Source organism: Limulus polyphemus, unplaced genomic scaffold (assembly GCF_000517525.1).
Source record: "Limulus polyphemus unplaced genomic scaffold, Limulus_polyphemus-2.1.2 Scaffold1438, whole genome shotgun sequence".
Lineage (NCBI taxonomy): Eukaryota > Metazoa > Arthropoda > Merostomata > Xiphosura > Limulidae > Limulus > Limulus polyphemus.
The window spans coordinates 70,004-84,346 of record NW_013667048.1 but is presented as its reverse complement, the minus strand read 5'-3'; the positions used below and the strand labels follow the sequence as shown (position 1 = coordinate 84,346).

General features: G+C 33.1%; 2 protein-coding genes across 4 annotated transcripts in view; both read right to left on the bottom strand.

Moving 5' to 3' along the window:
• LOC106463562 (CREB-binding protein-like) overlaps nt 1-2,354 on the bottom strand; it is a 38,859-nt gene extending 36,505 nt beyond the window's left edge. For 2 of the 3 annotated variants that reach the window (XM_022391096.1, XM_022391098.1), the window contains exons 1-4: nt 2,202-2,354; nt 1,635-1,933; nt 1,279-1,396; nt 796-970 (exon numbers count right to left, since the gene is read on the bottom strand). In XM_022391096.1, the coding sequence (XP_022246804.1) occupies nt 796-970; nt 1,279-1,344 (241 nt within the window). In that variant the 5' untranslated portion in view covers nt 1,345-1,396; nt 1,635-1,933; nt 2,202-2,354. The remainder of the gene's footprint in view (nt 1-795; nt 971-1,278; nt 1,397-1,634; nt 1,934-2,201) is intronic. The other variant, XM_022391097.1, reaches the window with a different exon arrangement.
• LOC111086797 (CREB-binding protein-like) lies at nt 1,370-7,923 on the bottom strand. The gene is made up of 6 exons (XM_022391102.1): nt 7,836-7,923; nt 5,020-5,846; nt 3,274-3,706; nt 2,202-2,354; nt 1,635-1,933; nt 1,370-1,396 (listed from the first exon to the last, which is right to left on the bottom strand). The coding sequence occupies exons 1-6, from the start codon at nt 7,921-7,923 to the stop codon at nt 1,370-1,372; spliced, it is 1,827 nt and encodes a 608-aa protein (XP_022246810.1).
• Between the last annotated feature and the right edge of the window lie 6,420 nt (nt 7,924-14,343).

Genomic DNA, 14,343 nt, shown 5'->3' with positions numbered 1-14,343 from the left:
ATGGTAATATGAGAGCACGTGTGCCGTGTCATTGTAACTTCTGTATTGTTAGCCAGGCATGGCTGAAAAGTCAAATAATAAACTAATAAATATATATATAAATGTATAATGTTATGAGATTTAAGCTATTTAGTCTAAACATTTATATTTTCGTGTTATACTTTATTGTCATTCTAGAATGAAAGAGGCATAATGTATATTTATTTCCACATTTTTTATGGTGGTTACATGATTTGTCAAATCTACCAAACCCATACAGAGATATGTTAGTGAAAATAACAGATAAAATATAAAGTTTTTCTTAAGAAATGTTGGATAACTATCTCAACATTATAAAGATTTCACATGTGAAATTTCAAAATTTTCTTATGCATAAAAGTATTTTTAATCTTACAATGAAAATTACTTTGCATGATGGATAGGCAACATGCAAAAAGAAAAACATTACTTAACAAACCTTAAGACTTTAATAAAAAAATAACCATTTTAAATATGAAGCATTGTAATGTTTACTGATAAGCTGCCAAATTTCCTTGACATATGCTTACTAATTTAAAAGTTATAGCATGAAAACTATAAAAAGCACAAAATGGTTACAAGGTCAGTTCCCAGGTATGCTTGGACTTAACCCACACTTATGTAAGTTTTTAAGTGTATCAGATCTATATTAATATAATAAAAAAAATAATCTCACTCAAGGCACAGTGACTAACATAACGACAATCAAATATTGGCACAAATCTCAGGTGCAAAAAGCCAAAAGACTTTCTATTCAAGGTCTTATATTTTACTTACTTCCTGATGGTATTCTCCCAGGGCTACCAACTGGACTCGGTGTTCCCATATTTGTTCCAACCTGATGAACTTGACGAAGCTGTTGCTCTTGTTGTTGTTTTCTTTTCTCTCTTTTTTCTTCCAATTCTTTTTGAATTTTATAAATTTTTTCTGCTAGTTTTTGGTAATATTGTTCCTAATAACAAAATAAAATTATAGCTTTTTTTAAGAGCTAATCAAGTGATCTATTTAATAAACTGATAAAATTAATGTTTGACATTATATAAAGCTTTTAAATCTCAATCATTCTGCTATAAAACACGAGGCTGAAGAATAGAAACAACTTCATATATAAAATATTTCATCTCGGTATGGCTCATAAGCATCAAAGCACACACATAAACTACAACTATTTTACACTTTCTGTGCACAGTTATTTTTTCCATATTTCTAATATCATAAATTTTCTGCTTCTCACAAAATCAAGTTTAAAAATACACTCACTCTACTATTGGCTTCCTCAAACATGTCTCTTTCCACTTTCCGTGCATACGTGACTAGATTCTCCATCCTTCTGTCCTGGAGGGCAGATGGATCAGGAGTTGGAAAGATTGTTTGCACACTGTAAAACATATTTTAAATAACTTTAAATTAATCATTTTACCACTTACTTAGCTTCTTTTTTGTTTCTAAGCAACAAACAAAATTTTTTTTTACAGACTATGGTAACAAATTTGAAACGGTGAAAGACAAAATAGAAAATTTAATTTTTATTAATTACTACTAATTCCACTTTTACAAGCATGTTATTAAATACAGAAAGTTTTAATTAAATATTTAAAGGAAAAACTAATACTTACATTTTTTTGCACCAAACAATTTCTCAGATTAGAAGACACAGACTGATGCCATGTCTTGGTTCTTGAAGAAGGTTCTGCTGGAGAAGCATGTACTGCGGATGATATTTGACTCAATATTTCACCAGATAAGCCCACTGACATCAGATTTCTTCCCATCAAATTGATCTGACAAGCATCAGTTGTGCTGATGAGCTCTTGTGACTGAGATCCTTGGCTGGAAGGTGCAGCAGCAAGAGGCTGCAGCTGATTCTGTCGAGATGTTACAGACATGTAATTCAAGTTCTGCATTTCTCCAATCCCTACAAATAATAAGAATGTTATCTTAGTGTTTTAGCCCACAAGTAAATAAGAAAAAATAACTTTTAAGAACATCTCAAGAAACAAAAAGTGGAGTTTTCTAAATAAATACTCTCTGTCATGGTTGTTACAATTACATATTCCACTGGTGAAGTCACTACAAATAATAATAAAAATTCTGCAATCATATGAGTAGTTTAAGTATGAATTAGGTGTAATGAGGATAAAAACAGAGAAAGATAACAGGTATTACAATCTTTCATCACACACCTTGAGCCTGTCCAAGTCTCTGTTGCATAACTTGGGTGTTGCCATTATTGTTGTTTCCTCCTGCAATGTACTGTAAACCTAAAGCAGCATAGGCTCGCTGCATGTCAGCTGGTGCAGGACCTTGATTAGCTTGGTTCTGTTGTACAGGTGCTCCTGCACATAGGCAAAAAAATATGTGACCACTTCACCATTATAATCTCCTGGAATCTTAAAACACATTTCTTTATTCGAAGTGATCATAATTCTGCTTTTTACTTGATGTACAATCTAAGAACTTGAACATAACTTTAACCTTGCAATGATCAAAAGTGTTCTGCACTAAGTAGCAAATTCAAATATCTAACTTTTTCATGGTTATACTTCTGGACATTATGTAATTAAATACACAGATTTTTCAGCCTCATTAACAGACTTTTCTACTGATGACAATCCTAAAAATTCCACAAGGCCTAAAACCATGTGCCACAAAGAAATAAAACCAGTATTAACCAAAGACTCTGCTCACATTCACAACTATTGACCCATAAACATCATTAACAAATACCCTTGACAAAAAGAAATTTAATAATTCGAAAAAATTTTTGTCACACCATGAAATTCTTCTTAAGACATTCTTAAAGGAAAATATCAAAGTTTCAAAACTCAATGAAATGCATGGCCTTTGTTTTTCTTCTAACAACAGATGATTGAAAAATTTACTGCTAGATGTGAAGGATAAAAATGTCAGCTGATTGTTTCAGAAAAATAGATAATTATAAACAGAAGCAATTTAAATAAAATACAAATGTGAATTACTGGTTATATTCATTAGAGATGATTAGGACCTACAAGAATAAGGACAATAAATTGCATATAATTTTATTCTACTTGTTTTTTTGTTTTAAAAACACATTATATACAAAATATAAATCAGATAAATAGGAAAAAAAAATTTAACAGAAAGTAGGGATCGTTGCTGCAATTTTTTGTAAACAAACAAGTGATACTAGTTAGATAAATTTTAAAAATGATTTTCAATTCCTACTAACATAAATAATAATCAAGTAAACTATTTTCTCAAAATCACACTCACCAGCTAACTGCTGTTGTTTTCTGTCTGCCTGTTTTAAAGGTAAACAAACTGGACAGTCGTTTCTTATACAGTTCTTCCAGTGAGAAATTATTTGCCGAGATGAAGCACAGTGATTAATCTGGCAGGATTTTCCAGCTTGACACGTTGTCATGTGGTTCAAAACATTCTTCATGGTTCTGCAATGAGGGAGCGAACACTGACGAACTTCACCATTGGCCTGGTTTTCACGTCTCTGGCATTTGTGTGCATGTAGGAGTAACACTAACTGTTGTTGGATCAACTTCAGTTTTTCAGAATCTGTTGTGGAAGGGTTTCCTCCAGACTGTGAAGTTGTGCTCCCTGCACCTAAACCAGATGTACCAGTTGGGTTTTGAGAAGGAAATGGACCTTGATTTACAGCCTGGAGTGGAGACATGTTGTGGTTTGGAGCTGGCTGCAATTTTAGTGCAATATAAAAAAAAAAATCAAGATTTGTTTTGTTCCATAAGTTAAACTTCACATCTTTTTTTTGTTAAATACTTCCAGGTTTTCTTTTTCAACCAACACTAGCAATCACATCATTCTTAAATCAATCTTTTAACACTTTAAATAAATCTCATTGATCATCATAACAATGCTGTCATCAATTTATGGTTACTTGACATATCTAAATACTCATAGCAAACTGGAGTTTTCTAATGTTTTTTTTTCATCTACTTCAAACACACATGGTGGGGCAAAAGTGGTACAGCTGGAATTTTATTGTTGGTACAAAAGAAAATATTATGAAGACAACTGAAAGCAATTTAATTATTATTTGTTTCAGAGTAAGACATTAAAAATTAAACTATGTTTAAGTGGATCAACTGTATAATCACTTTTGCCCCACCCTATATATGTCAATCATTAATGAAATTGTGTTTTTTTTTACAGTTAGCTTACAGATATGATCAGCAGTACTTTTCACTAAACAACAAATTTCTACAAATCAAGAAGCCTCGTTTAGAACCAAAATGTCACGAAAAGTAGATTTCTATTTGGCACAAACTTTTTGAAAATGGGTGAGTAAGCTTAAAAAAATTTGGCTCTATACCATGCTGCTAACATTTGATAATGTACAAAGTTATGCTAAACATGTAACTAGTATCAAAGTGCCAATATGATAAGTTTCTAGTAGATAATTTAGAGCTGGGAAATTAACTGATATAATTGAGTCACCTATGACATTGATAAAATCACATAAAATAATCAGAATTGAAATGACTAATAACACAAAGATAACCATTATGACTTAATATTATTTTTTACAAATTTAAAGCTGTTTAGTTTAATTAATTAGTCATGACTCACCAAAATAATCAAGAAACTGGAATTAGCATTTCAATTATTACTATTTTTGATTATTCCTATCAAGTCTCATGTGAGAATAACTGATTAATGAGCTCAACATTATTCAATTATTAAACTCCACTAATTGCCCAGCTCCACTTGTGAGAATAATCAATTAGCAAAGTTTATTAATCTTCCAGCTCTAAAGGATACATTTCAGATAATCACTGTTCTTGGAAATGGTTTAGTGGAAATTGGAGGAAGCCTAACTTTTCCCTCATATGAATGATATGTTTTGGAAAGCATTTAATAAATCTTTGATTATGAATTGAGGTTGCCGTTGTAGGATTAATCAACCAAACATGAGTTAATACAGCCTAGTGGATTTCTAATAGAGGTACTCAAGCCAATATTAAGAAGTACAAAAAATGACTCTACCTTCACGGGTTGAGAGGTATTGATGGTAAGCTGGCTAAGAAGGTTTTGGTGAGTAGCATTCTGAAGAATTGCACTGCCCAACAAGGTTTTATATGTTATGTTACTGGGCGACACACTAGTGGTAGGCACTCGTATAGCTCCAAGACTGTTTAACGTCATGCGAGGACCATTCTTCACTCCTTCTCCATCAAGAAGCTGCTGTGTTTGGTGAGGGTGCTGCAACTGATGCTGGGAGAATTTAGACTGTTGGGTCTGTTGATGAAGGTGGATTGGTATATTGTTTGTTGAGTTCAAGAGTTTTCCCTGGGAACTTAAAAGTCCACTTCTGTTAACCTCTGTAACCACATTTCCTGAATTAATACCTACATTCATACTTGATCCACTGTTTATCAGAGTATTTGGTAAATTTTCAGAACTCGTGTTATGGTTATGAACAACATTATACACTGGCGTCCCAGCTCTACTACCAATCATACTGGAAGAAGTCAGATTTGAATGAGGATTTTGTACATTTTGTAATAGAACATTAAGATTAGAAACTGTCTGGTTACTACACATTCCTGAAGGATTCTTGGAACTTGCTAGACTTGACACTACCTTATTTTGTAGCAGATGAGATAACTGCTGAGCTTTTTGTACTGGTACAATACCATCATCCCTTTGGTTAAGTGATGGATCTAAAACACCATTCTGCATATTCTGACCAGAACTCGATGGCAACTGCCGAGTTTGTTCAGATGCTAGTTCTGACGCAATCAATCTTTTGTCATTTGCAAGTTCTTCTGGGAGTTCATTTTCCAAATCCCACAAGCTTCCCAAGTTAAAATCTGGAAAAGAATAAAGTTTCAAAATAAATGTATTTGAATAATGCTTTAGGACAGATAAGTTGTACTTTTATATTGGACTCCTCTATGAAGTCAGTTCTACTATCTCATAAAGCAGTTGATTCTGTCTCATTAGCTCTTCAGCTTTCCATATTGCTCACTAATCTTAAATTATACTGAATTGCTTTTAGTAATAATCACAACAGAAACTTTTATTGGTAACATTTACATAAGTGACCAATTACCACTATTTGCAACTTGAAACATATATCTGCGTAATATAACATAAAGTAATAAGTAAACAGAATTATAAAAGAACCTCTTAATCCAGTGAAGACGTTTACACTTACAGAAACACTTGTTCTAAGTTACTGCTGTGATGCAAGTTTTATCTGCCTTATATATACTACATTTAACAAAAAGAAAAAATTATAAAAAGACTTGTTTCAAATTAGGAATATCAGCTATTCACAGACAAATATTACTACATTCATGCATAGTTTCTGATTAAGAAGTTAGCACACTGGATCACATACAAAAGGTGTAATGGTTTTCAAACAAAACCCAAAACTCAAGCACTTTCGAAAAGTTCACTATTCTTCTTTAGGAGAATAAAGAAGAACAGTGAACTATTCAAAAGTGGTCAAGTTTTGGTTATAGTTTGAAAACCAATTCATGCATAGTTAAAACACTTGAAAATGGTAGATCAGTTTTTCCATTTGAAAATGTTGCCTGAATTTTATATACATTTTTTTTTTATAAACAATGAAACTGTACTAGAAAAATAACACCAGTTTTGTCCAGTACTTCATTTTCTTTGTTAGCCCAATTAAGTTTATTACTTACACAAATAGACAATATAAGAATTTGGTAAATTGTTTAGAAAAAAATGAAGTTAAAAGTTTAATGTTATTTTAGAAGAACTTAGGAAAAAATTAAAACAAGAAACATTCATACCTACTTTATTATAAAGTAAATTTAACATTTTTCATTGGAAAAATAAAATGCATCTATAGTAACAGATAACACAAAGTAGGTTATAAAAAGTAAAGCCAAGGTCATCTTTTTATACCAGAAATTAAGAAATATAAGTTAATATTTTAGTACATGCCATACAAACAGCTCTTTTTTTAATAAAATATTTACTTACATAAGGATAATGAAAATTGAGAATTAATCCTCCAATGCTGACATCAAACAATTTCACAAATTAAGCGTTAACATACTCATTGATTTATTAACGATAATTTCACTATTCATAGTTCCTCAAACTCACCGGTTTTGTTAACCAAAAAATTTCAAACTACTAGTTTGAAATAGCTATTGGCTTTTGATAAATTACCAATAAAGCCAAGTAAAAAAATTCATACAAAAAACAAAGAAGATTCTTAATACAAAATGAGATGAACACAGTTGATTTATTTTGCCCTTTTTCTTTATATGTCATAAATTCTGTATTGTTTTGATGAAACAAAAGACTTGTGTTTGACATGTACCATTTGCAAACAAGCAACAATAATTAAAAAATAGTGCAAACTTTCTTTTAAAGGGGTCATTAAAAAAAGACCTCCCCTTACCTTTTTTTTGTAAACTCCAGACACTAAACATTTTTTTAGTTGGCCTAAAATCTCAAAAATTAATTTTGACTGGTAAATTTCTATATGTAAATGCTGATCAACATGATTTCATGGAGTAAGTAGTACGAGGTACTATGTAGTCTTTAGTAGTGTTATTTGTTAAATACAAACCTACAGTTTCACACCTAAATAGTAATGACGAACTCTTTCTCATCAAATCAATTATCAATGATGGTGAGTAGATTCTTAATCCAAGTTCCATACTTACCAAACTTATATCGTCATTTTATTTTTTGTATAAATCGTTTTGTTTTTCAATTTATCCTACTTCAGGTTACATTTGTAACTTGTAATAAGTTACGTAGTTTATTCAACTATAATTTTGTAGGCCTACTTTTGAATAAATTGTTTTTACCTGTGCTATCTGTTGTTGACACTGTTAGCGACGTTTCTGATAATCTTTGTCGTTTATTTGGTGGTCTTCCATCTACAAGTTCAGCCATTTTCTTCAAGTGTTGTTCGACTGTAGCTCTCAGTCTCAATACAAATGTTACAATTACAAATATAATTTGTAATGCAAGTAATAATTTAGGCCTAGTCGTCAGCCAGTTTGACTTTGAGTATGACTGTTGTTAGGCTTAACTGTTCACTATATAACGTCTCTTAACAAACTAAGTAACAAAATGTTTTCTTTAAATTACACTTAAAGGCGTTATTTAAAAAATCTCATACTATCAAATACCAAATCCAGTTTGATAATCTAATGTAAAAAAAATCAAAACACTGAAATAAGGACTGTGTTATGCACATGTCTAATTTCAGGCCATCTTTCGTCGAACTGACGTCGTGATTGTCTGTACTACATCCCGATGATCTCCTGCCTCCGTCAAACCCACAGTGTTACGGCTCATTTCCTGAGTAAGGTAGCTTGTGATTCGGCTGACATCAAAAGGTACTAAACTTAGATTCTGGCACTAGGGGCTGCATTAGATTATAATTAACAGATTATAATTTTTCTTCCACGAACTCCTTCTAAGTTCTACGACTAGACGTACAAAATCTAACTAAAGAAGATATTCAAAAAAACATAAATACGGAAGATTTTCCTAAATCTATTGATTGGTATTTTGAAACAAACTAATATGGCGGCTGACGATAAAAGTTTTCTGTGCAGAACCGGGGAGAAGAGCGCCTGTAAATGGCTCACGCCGGAAGCTTGCGCTTGATTGGATAACAATAGCCATGTGATCAGCATTTTCTAGCTTCATAGGTAGAGTTATTTGTTCCTCCCTAGGCATATGCGCCTGTGCTCTTTTAGATAATAAGTTATCTAAATGTATATTTTCATATACCGCGTTAGATAAACTTATTGTCAAATAAAGTGAGATCATGGATAACTATTTAGGCAAGTATATACATAAATATGGGATAAAAAGTAGAAATCAACTGCGACTCATAAGTATAGGAAGATAAAAATGGCAATGGTCACAATTCCTTTTATCACACAAATGCTAAATAAATACTTTAGTTTTTGTGCAATAAAAAACAAAAAATCTCTGATATCTAAGTTTGTTTTGAAAGATAGAAGTTGAAATTATTCGTATAGATTTTATTGTTCGACTTCAACAAAATGTTTCGAAAGACATTAAATTAAACAGTGAAATATCTGAAATCAAAATGCAGAAAAAGAAAAACGACTCTCAACTTCAAACAAAGTAATACTTTAATATACCAGTATTTCGACTTATTCTTCAGCAGGGTTCAAGGTAATACAAAAACTGAGTGTAACTGATACACAATTAGGCTAGTTACAAAGATGAAACTGGAAGTCGAAATATTGGCTTGTTATTCTAAGAGCTGATAAGCGAAAGTAAAGATGAATATCTTATATCAACCACACTACATTTGCTACATCGCCCCCCAGTGGCACAACGGTATGTCTGCGGACTTACAACTCTAGAATCCGGGTTTTGATACCCGTGGAGGGCAGACACATATAGCTCATTGTGTAGTTTGTGCTTAATTACAAACAAACAAATATTTGCTATATCCAGCACCGACAAAGTCTATTTATGTCGTTGGTTAAAGTTAAACACAAAGCTACACAATGGGCTATCTGTGCTCTGCCCACCACGGGTATCGAAACCTGGTTTCTAGTGTTGTAAGTCCGCAGACATACCGTTGTGCCACTGGGGGGCGCTGTTTATGTCATCAGTTTTCACGAACAGTGACTGTTATGATGTGAAATTGATTAAGTGAATTACAATTATTATCCATTTTATTTAACTCTTGACAAAATAGAATTTTAGAATAAGGATTAATGTTTATTTACTTCATTTTAACATTGATTATATATTTTTGATGATTACTATTTTATTTGAAGTAACTGTACTAGAATTGATGAAACTTTGTAGAATGGACGGAAACTGCCTGTTATAGAGACACAAGTGTAGAGGACGACGTTTCGAAAGTCTTCTGCTTTTCGTCTTCAGAATTGCTATTTGTTTTGAAGTTCAGAGTATTTTCTTTTATTAAACATGTCAAGTAATTTACTTCAATTAGCATTTTGCATACTAACAAAGTTAAACAATGAACATTTTTTTTCGTTTCCATAGTTCTGAGTGTATGTGCAAAAGCTTGCCGAATGCTGTGTATAAATCTATTACTACAATAGATGGCCCGGCATGGCCAGGTGGTTAGGGTCGCGGGTTCGAAACCACAGTCTACCAAACATGCTTACCTTTTCAACTGCGGAGGCGTTATAATGTTACAGTCAATCCCACTATTCGTTGGGTAGCCCAAGAGTTGGCGGTAAGTGGTGATGACTAGCTGCTATCCCTCTAGTCTTTCACTGCTACAGAGCTTAAGCATTTCTGTTTATGTGCCTGAGTACAAAAGGTGTCAGACACCTACTAAAAATGTGTGCACACTTTGAATGTGGTAGTCCTAAGAAGTTTCAAGGAAACGAAAGTGTTGAAATTGAGCTGTTCCATGGTAACGTACTTAACATGATCTATATAAAAGCTAGTGTGTGTGTGTCACGTCACGCTTGATTTTTCGAAATAGGAGGAGTCATAAAAGCCAAAAATGCATTTATCCAGATATAATAGTTCAAATACTGTCTGCCCATTACGAATTTAGTGACGAGATGCAAGTGGACCATAATACCTTATAAGTATAGCGAGTGTTGGTATAGACTTAAAATGAGACCCAAAACTCGAGCGCTTTCGAATAGTTGATTACTCTTTTTCAGGAGAACAAAGTAGTGTGGGATCACATAGTCAAGGGCCAAGTGCATAAAATTTCTCATGAAAGTAAAAATATCGATTCAATTTTAAACTTAAATCGTTTTTGAATTAAGCTATTTTCTGTTATATCATCGACGTTTTTAATAAAACAAACAAACCTTTTTAATCAACTGAGACTTTAAACTAAGAAATCAACAAATATTTTTCCAGTTTTGTTGTCATTTTATACTGTCAGTACAAAGACTAAAAACAATATTAGGTTATACTTTAGTTGCTAAGCAACATGACATAAAAGCTGTTGTTGGAATGTAGAGTTACCAAAACGCACTGGCTTTTCTATGTATTAAAAGTTGTTAATCTAACTGATTTTTATCAATAATTATTCTTAAGTTTGATTGGCTCATAAAGGAATTTACCGATATTTGACTGCCTCGACTGCACTTTTCTGTCTCTTTATTGGGCAAATTTTATTTATTTCAGTTAGCTATGAAATATGAGGTTAGAGTCTTTTATGTTAGGGAATGGTCATTTTTGACGGGCTATAACGCTAGTACCCCTATATACATCAGTTATTTGGGCATATCTTTCTTAAATTTTTAAGATGGAAGCTTACAATCAGGCACGTCGGCAGCGATACACACACACAGAAGGGCAGATATAATTTTAGCGGGAGCACCAACTTCAATTGTTTCCGAAAGAACTATGAAAATCTTAAGCGAACGTAGTGAGCGAAGACTCTCCAGCTGGGGATTTGGGGGCGCTGTATTGAACTGATATTTTTTCTTTCCTAAAGAACTTTATGAACTTCGTCCTAGGATAGGTTATTCTACACTAGATCAAGTGATGTACAAATGCATGAACTCCATAAAATTTGGAGGAGCACCAGTTTGAATCCGTGACAACCCCTTGGCAACGGGGTCGCTTGAAATTGGTTCCAACTCGAAGAATATGAATGATCTGCTATTCTGAAGGTACGTATATGTTAATTAGCTCATTTACGTATTTATGAATATTGATTAAAGTCAAATTTTCGTGGCAAAAAAAAAAAAGATCTTTGTAGTTTCAAAGTATAAACCAGAGAAAAGATGTAGTTAAAACATAATATTCCATAATTTTGTTGGGATTTCTATGTAGGTTATTTTAAATCCAAGTTTCTTACTCCGGAACGACTACAAGTGGGATAAATGATCAATTTTCACCACTATGATATTTACTACAAAGTTGCGATTTGGAGCTTGAGCATAATACTTGGCAATTTTCCCTCACTTCTTGAAATTTTAGATTGATGTTATGGATTACTGGTTCGCCACCCTAATACAAGTTACACAGTCACCTGGTTCAAATGTAGTTTGTAGGCAGTCTTGGTTTTTAAAATAGTGGTCATTCCATTTTTACTTTCAAAGGGTCAAATAATTGCTTTTCGCTGCTATGACATACATCTGTTTATCACGTGTTTTACATCAAGCATATCAAATGACAAATATGATTGAATAACTAAATAAATACTTCATAACAGTGCATGAGTCATAAATGGGCATAAATATGCAAACATTGCGTAAATTAAGTATGTTAACCATTGGGGGCGTGAAATACCGTCTTTGATGGAAGGGCTGGTTAAAACGAAGTCAGTGCGTTGGTAAGTACAAAGATTTTCCAATACCATTCTTGCTGTACCTTTTAAGTGTTTCCCACGTGTAGCTCACACGGTAGGCCACTTGTCCTTATACTTATAATTATACTTATTATTATACTAACATAATATGCTTCATTACACAAGTAGGCCACAATAATTATACCTTGACATTAAACTGCTGGATATAGTTATTTTATTTCTCCACGTCTTAGCCATTTATTTGCACAGATATGTATAAATTATTGCGTATCCTCCTCTTCATCATATCCATAAGTGTCTTCTCAGTAATTACAAATATGATGTAAAGTCATGTGGTCAGTAACAGCTATATTTCAGCTGTGCAAATTACATCACAACCTTCAAAGTACAAAGACTTGTAGAATGAGAGATGGGAGATGTTACAGGCACTTCATCCTTATGACGGGTCACTTTACCTGACCCTTCCCTGTCACAACCCTTTGTACTTCCACTATCCACTTAGGTATTGAAGAATTTATTTGCACAGACAGATGAACCACTAGTCAAGCACGCCACCATTCTCTTCATCAGTAAATGTCTGAGTTGTAACTGTCATCTACGAATTTTCGAAGGGCAAGCACACCACATATGCCTTGTGGCAGCTCAGGCCCATCAAACTAGTTTATTTGATAACCATTGCTTTTCAGCACCCAGCAGTTTTCTTCCAGGTCAAGAAGCTTTGAACTTGAAAACAGTACATTTTTCTAAATGTATGTCACATCAAAAACCATTTTCAACTTGTTTCTCGGCATTGTCCTGAATGGCAGGAAAGAGCTGAGATTATTTGCCACCCATGATTTTTTCCAGGGGATTTTGTGGGACTTTTAGGGCATAGCTTTGTTGGAACATAACAAATCGTGCTTCGTTAACACTTTCTGCTTTGTATCTGCTGTAGAGTGCACACACACTTCTCAGTTAATGGGAATAAATCCTCACATGCAATATCGGTACTACGTAACCTAGAGAACGCTTTAATCAACACTGGTGATTTATCCATTATCTCAAAGGGTTTGATTTTCACTTGCCCTTGAACGAAGCTGTAAAGACAGGGAGTACCAGCATTACTTCGACAACCTGTACAGTAGTTACCATTGTTGTGATGTCGATTAAATTCATGTATTGTTTCCACTTAAACTTGCGTCAACCCAGAGTTTTATTATTCCAAAGGCTGAAACACCAATATCTTTTTATTGGACTGTTGTTCTTTAAAGTGCTTGAATAAATAGAAGATGCGTTGTAGCCATCTATATAATTATATTGAACAACAGGCTGAAAACTATATGAGGGCCTCATAGTTATATAACTTATATTTCAAACACCAATAAGTTATGACATCCATGTAAAAACCTAAAAAAGCAAGGAAAATATTTTAATGACCACGACTGGTAAGTATAATGCTCAATCCCCAAAACGCATCTTTGGCGGAAATATTGTAATGGTAAAAGTGATCAATTATTTCACTTAGAGCCACTTCAATCTAAGATATTAGTATAAAAGTAATTTAAATTAGATTCACGGCACAATTATGTATTTTCCGTTTTGATTATGTTTCTTCTCTGGTGGATATGGATTTTGAAACTTGGTTAACTAGAGAAACATCACAGTGTCTAGATTTGGAACTTAAACACATTGTACACTAACTTAACAATAGATGTGGTTACTTGGCAACTGGACACGTAGTACACTAGATGATCAGCGCAATAGTGAACTTGGAAATTGAGCATTTGAGAGTTAGAAGATTAGTACTGTATAGAGGCTTGGCAACCGGACATAGAGTACTAGAATAATAATTTAGCATTAGTGAACTGAATGAACAACCGGACATAGTGTACTAGAATAATAACTGAGCATTAGTGAACTAAAGGAACAACCGGACATAGTGTACTAGAATAATAATTGAGCATTAGTGAACTAAAGCAACAACCGGACATAGAGTACTAGAATAATAATTGAGCATTAGTGAACTAAAGGAACAACCGGACATAATGTACTAGAATAATAATTGAGCATTAGTGAACTAAAGG

What these genes read in the sequence shown, in the direction of transcription:
- LOC111086797 (XM_022391102.1), bottom strand. Translation starts at nt 7,923, where the DNA reads ATGGCTGAACTTGTAGATGGAAGACCACCAAATAAACGACAAAGATTA. An exon ending in ATACCTCTCAACCCGTGAAG is followed by an intron (nt 3,707 to 5,019) that starts GTAGAGTCATTT and finishes CTAAAATTGCAG; the next exon opens with CCAGCTCCAAACCACAACAT. An exon ending in GAGACTTGGACAGGCTCAAG is followed by an intron (nt 1,934 to 2,201) that starts GTGTGTGATGAA and finishes TATTATTTGTAG; the next exon opens with GGATTGGAGAAATGCAGAAC.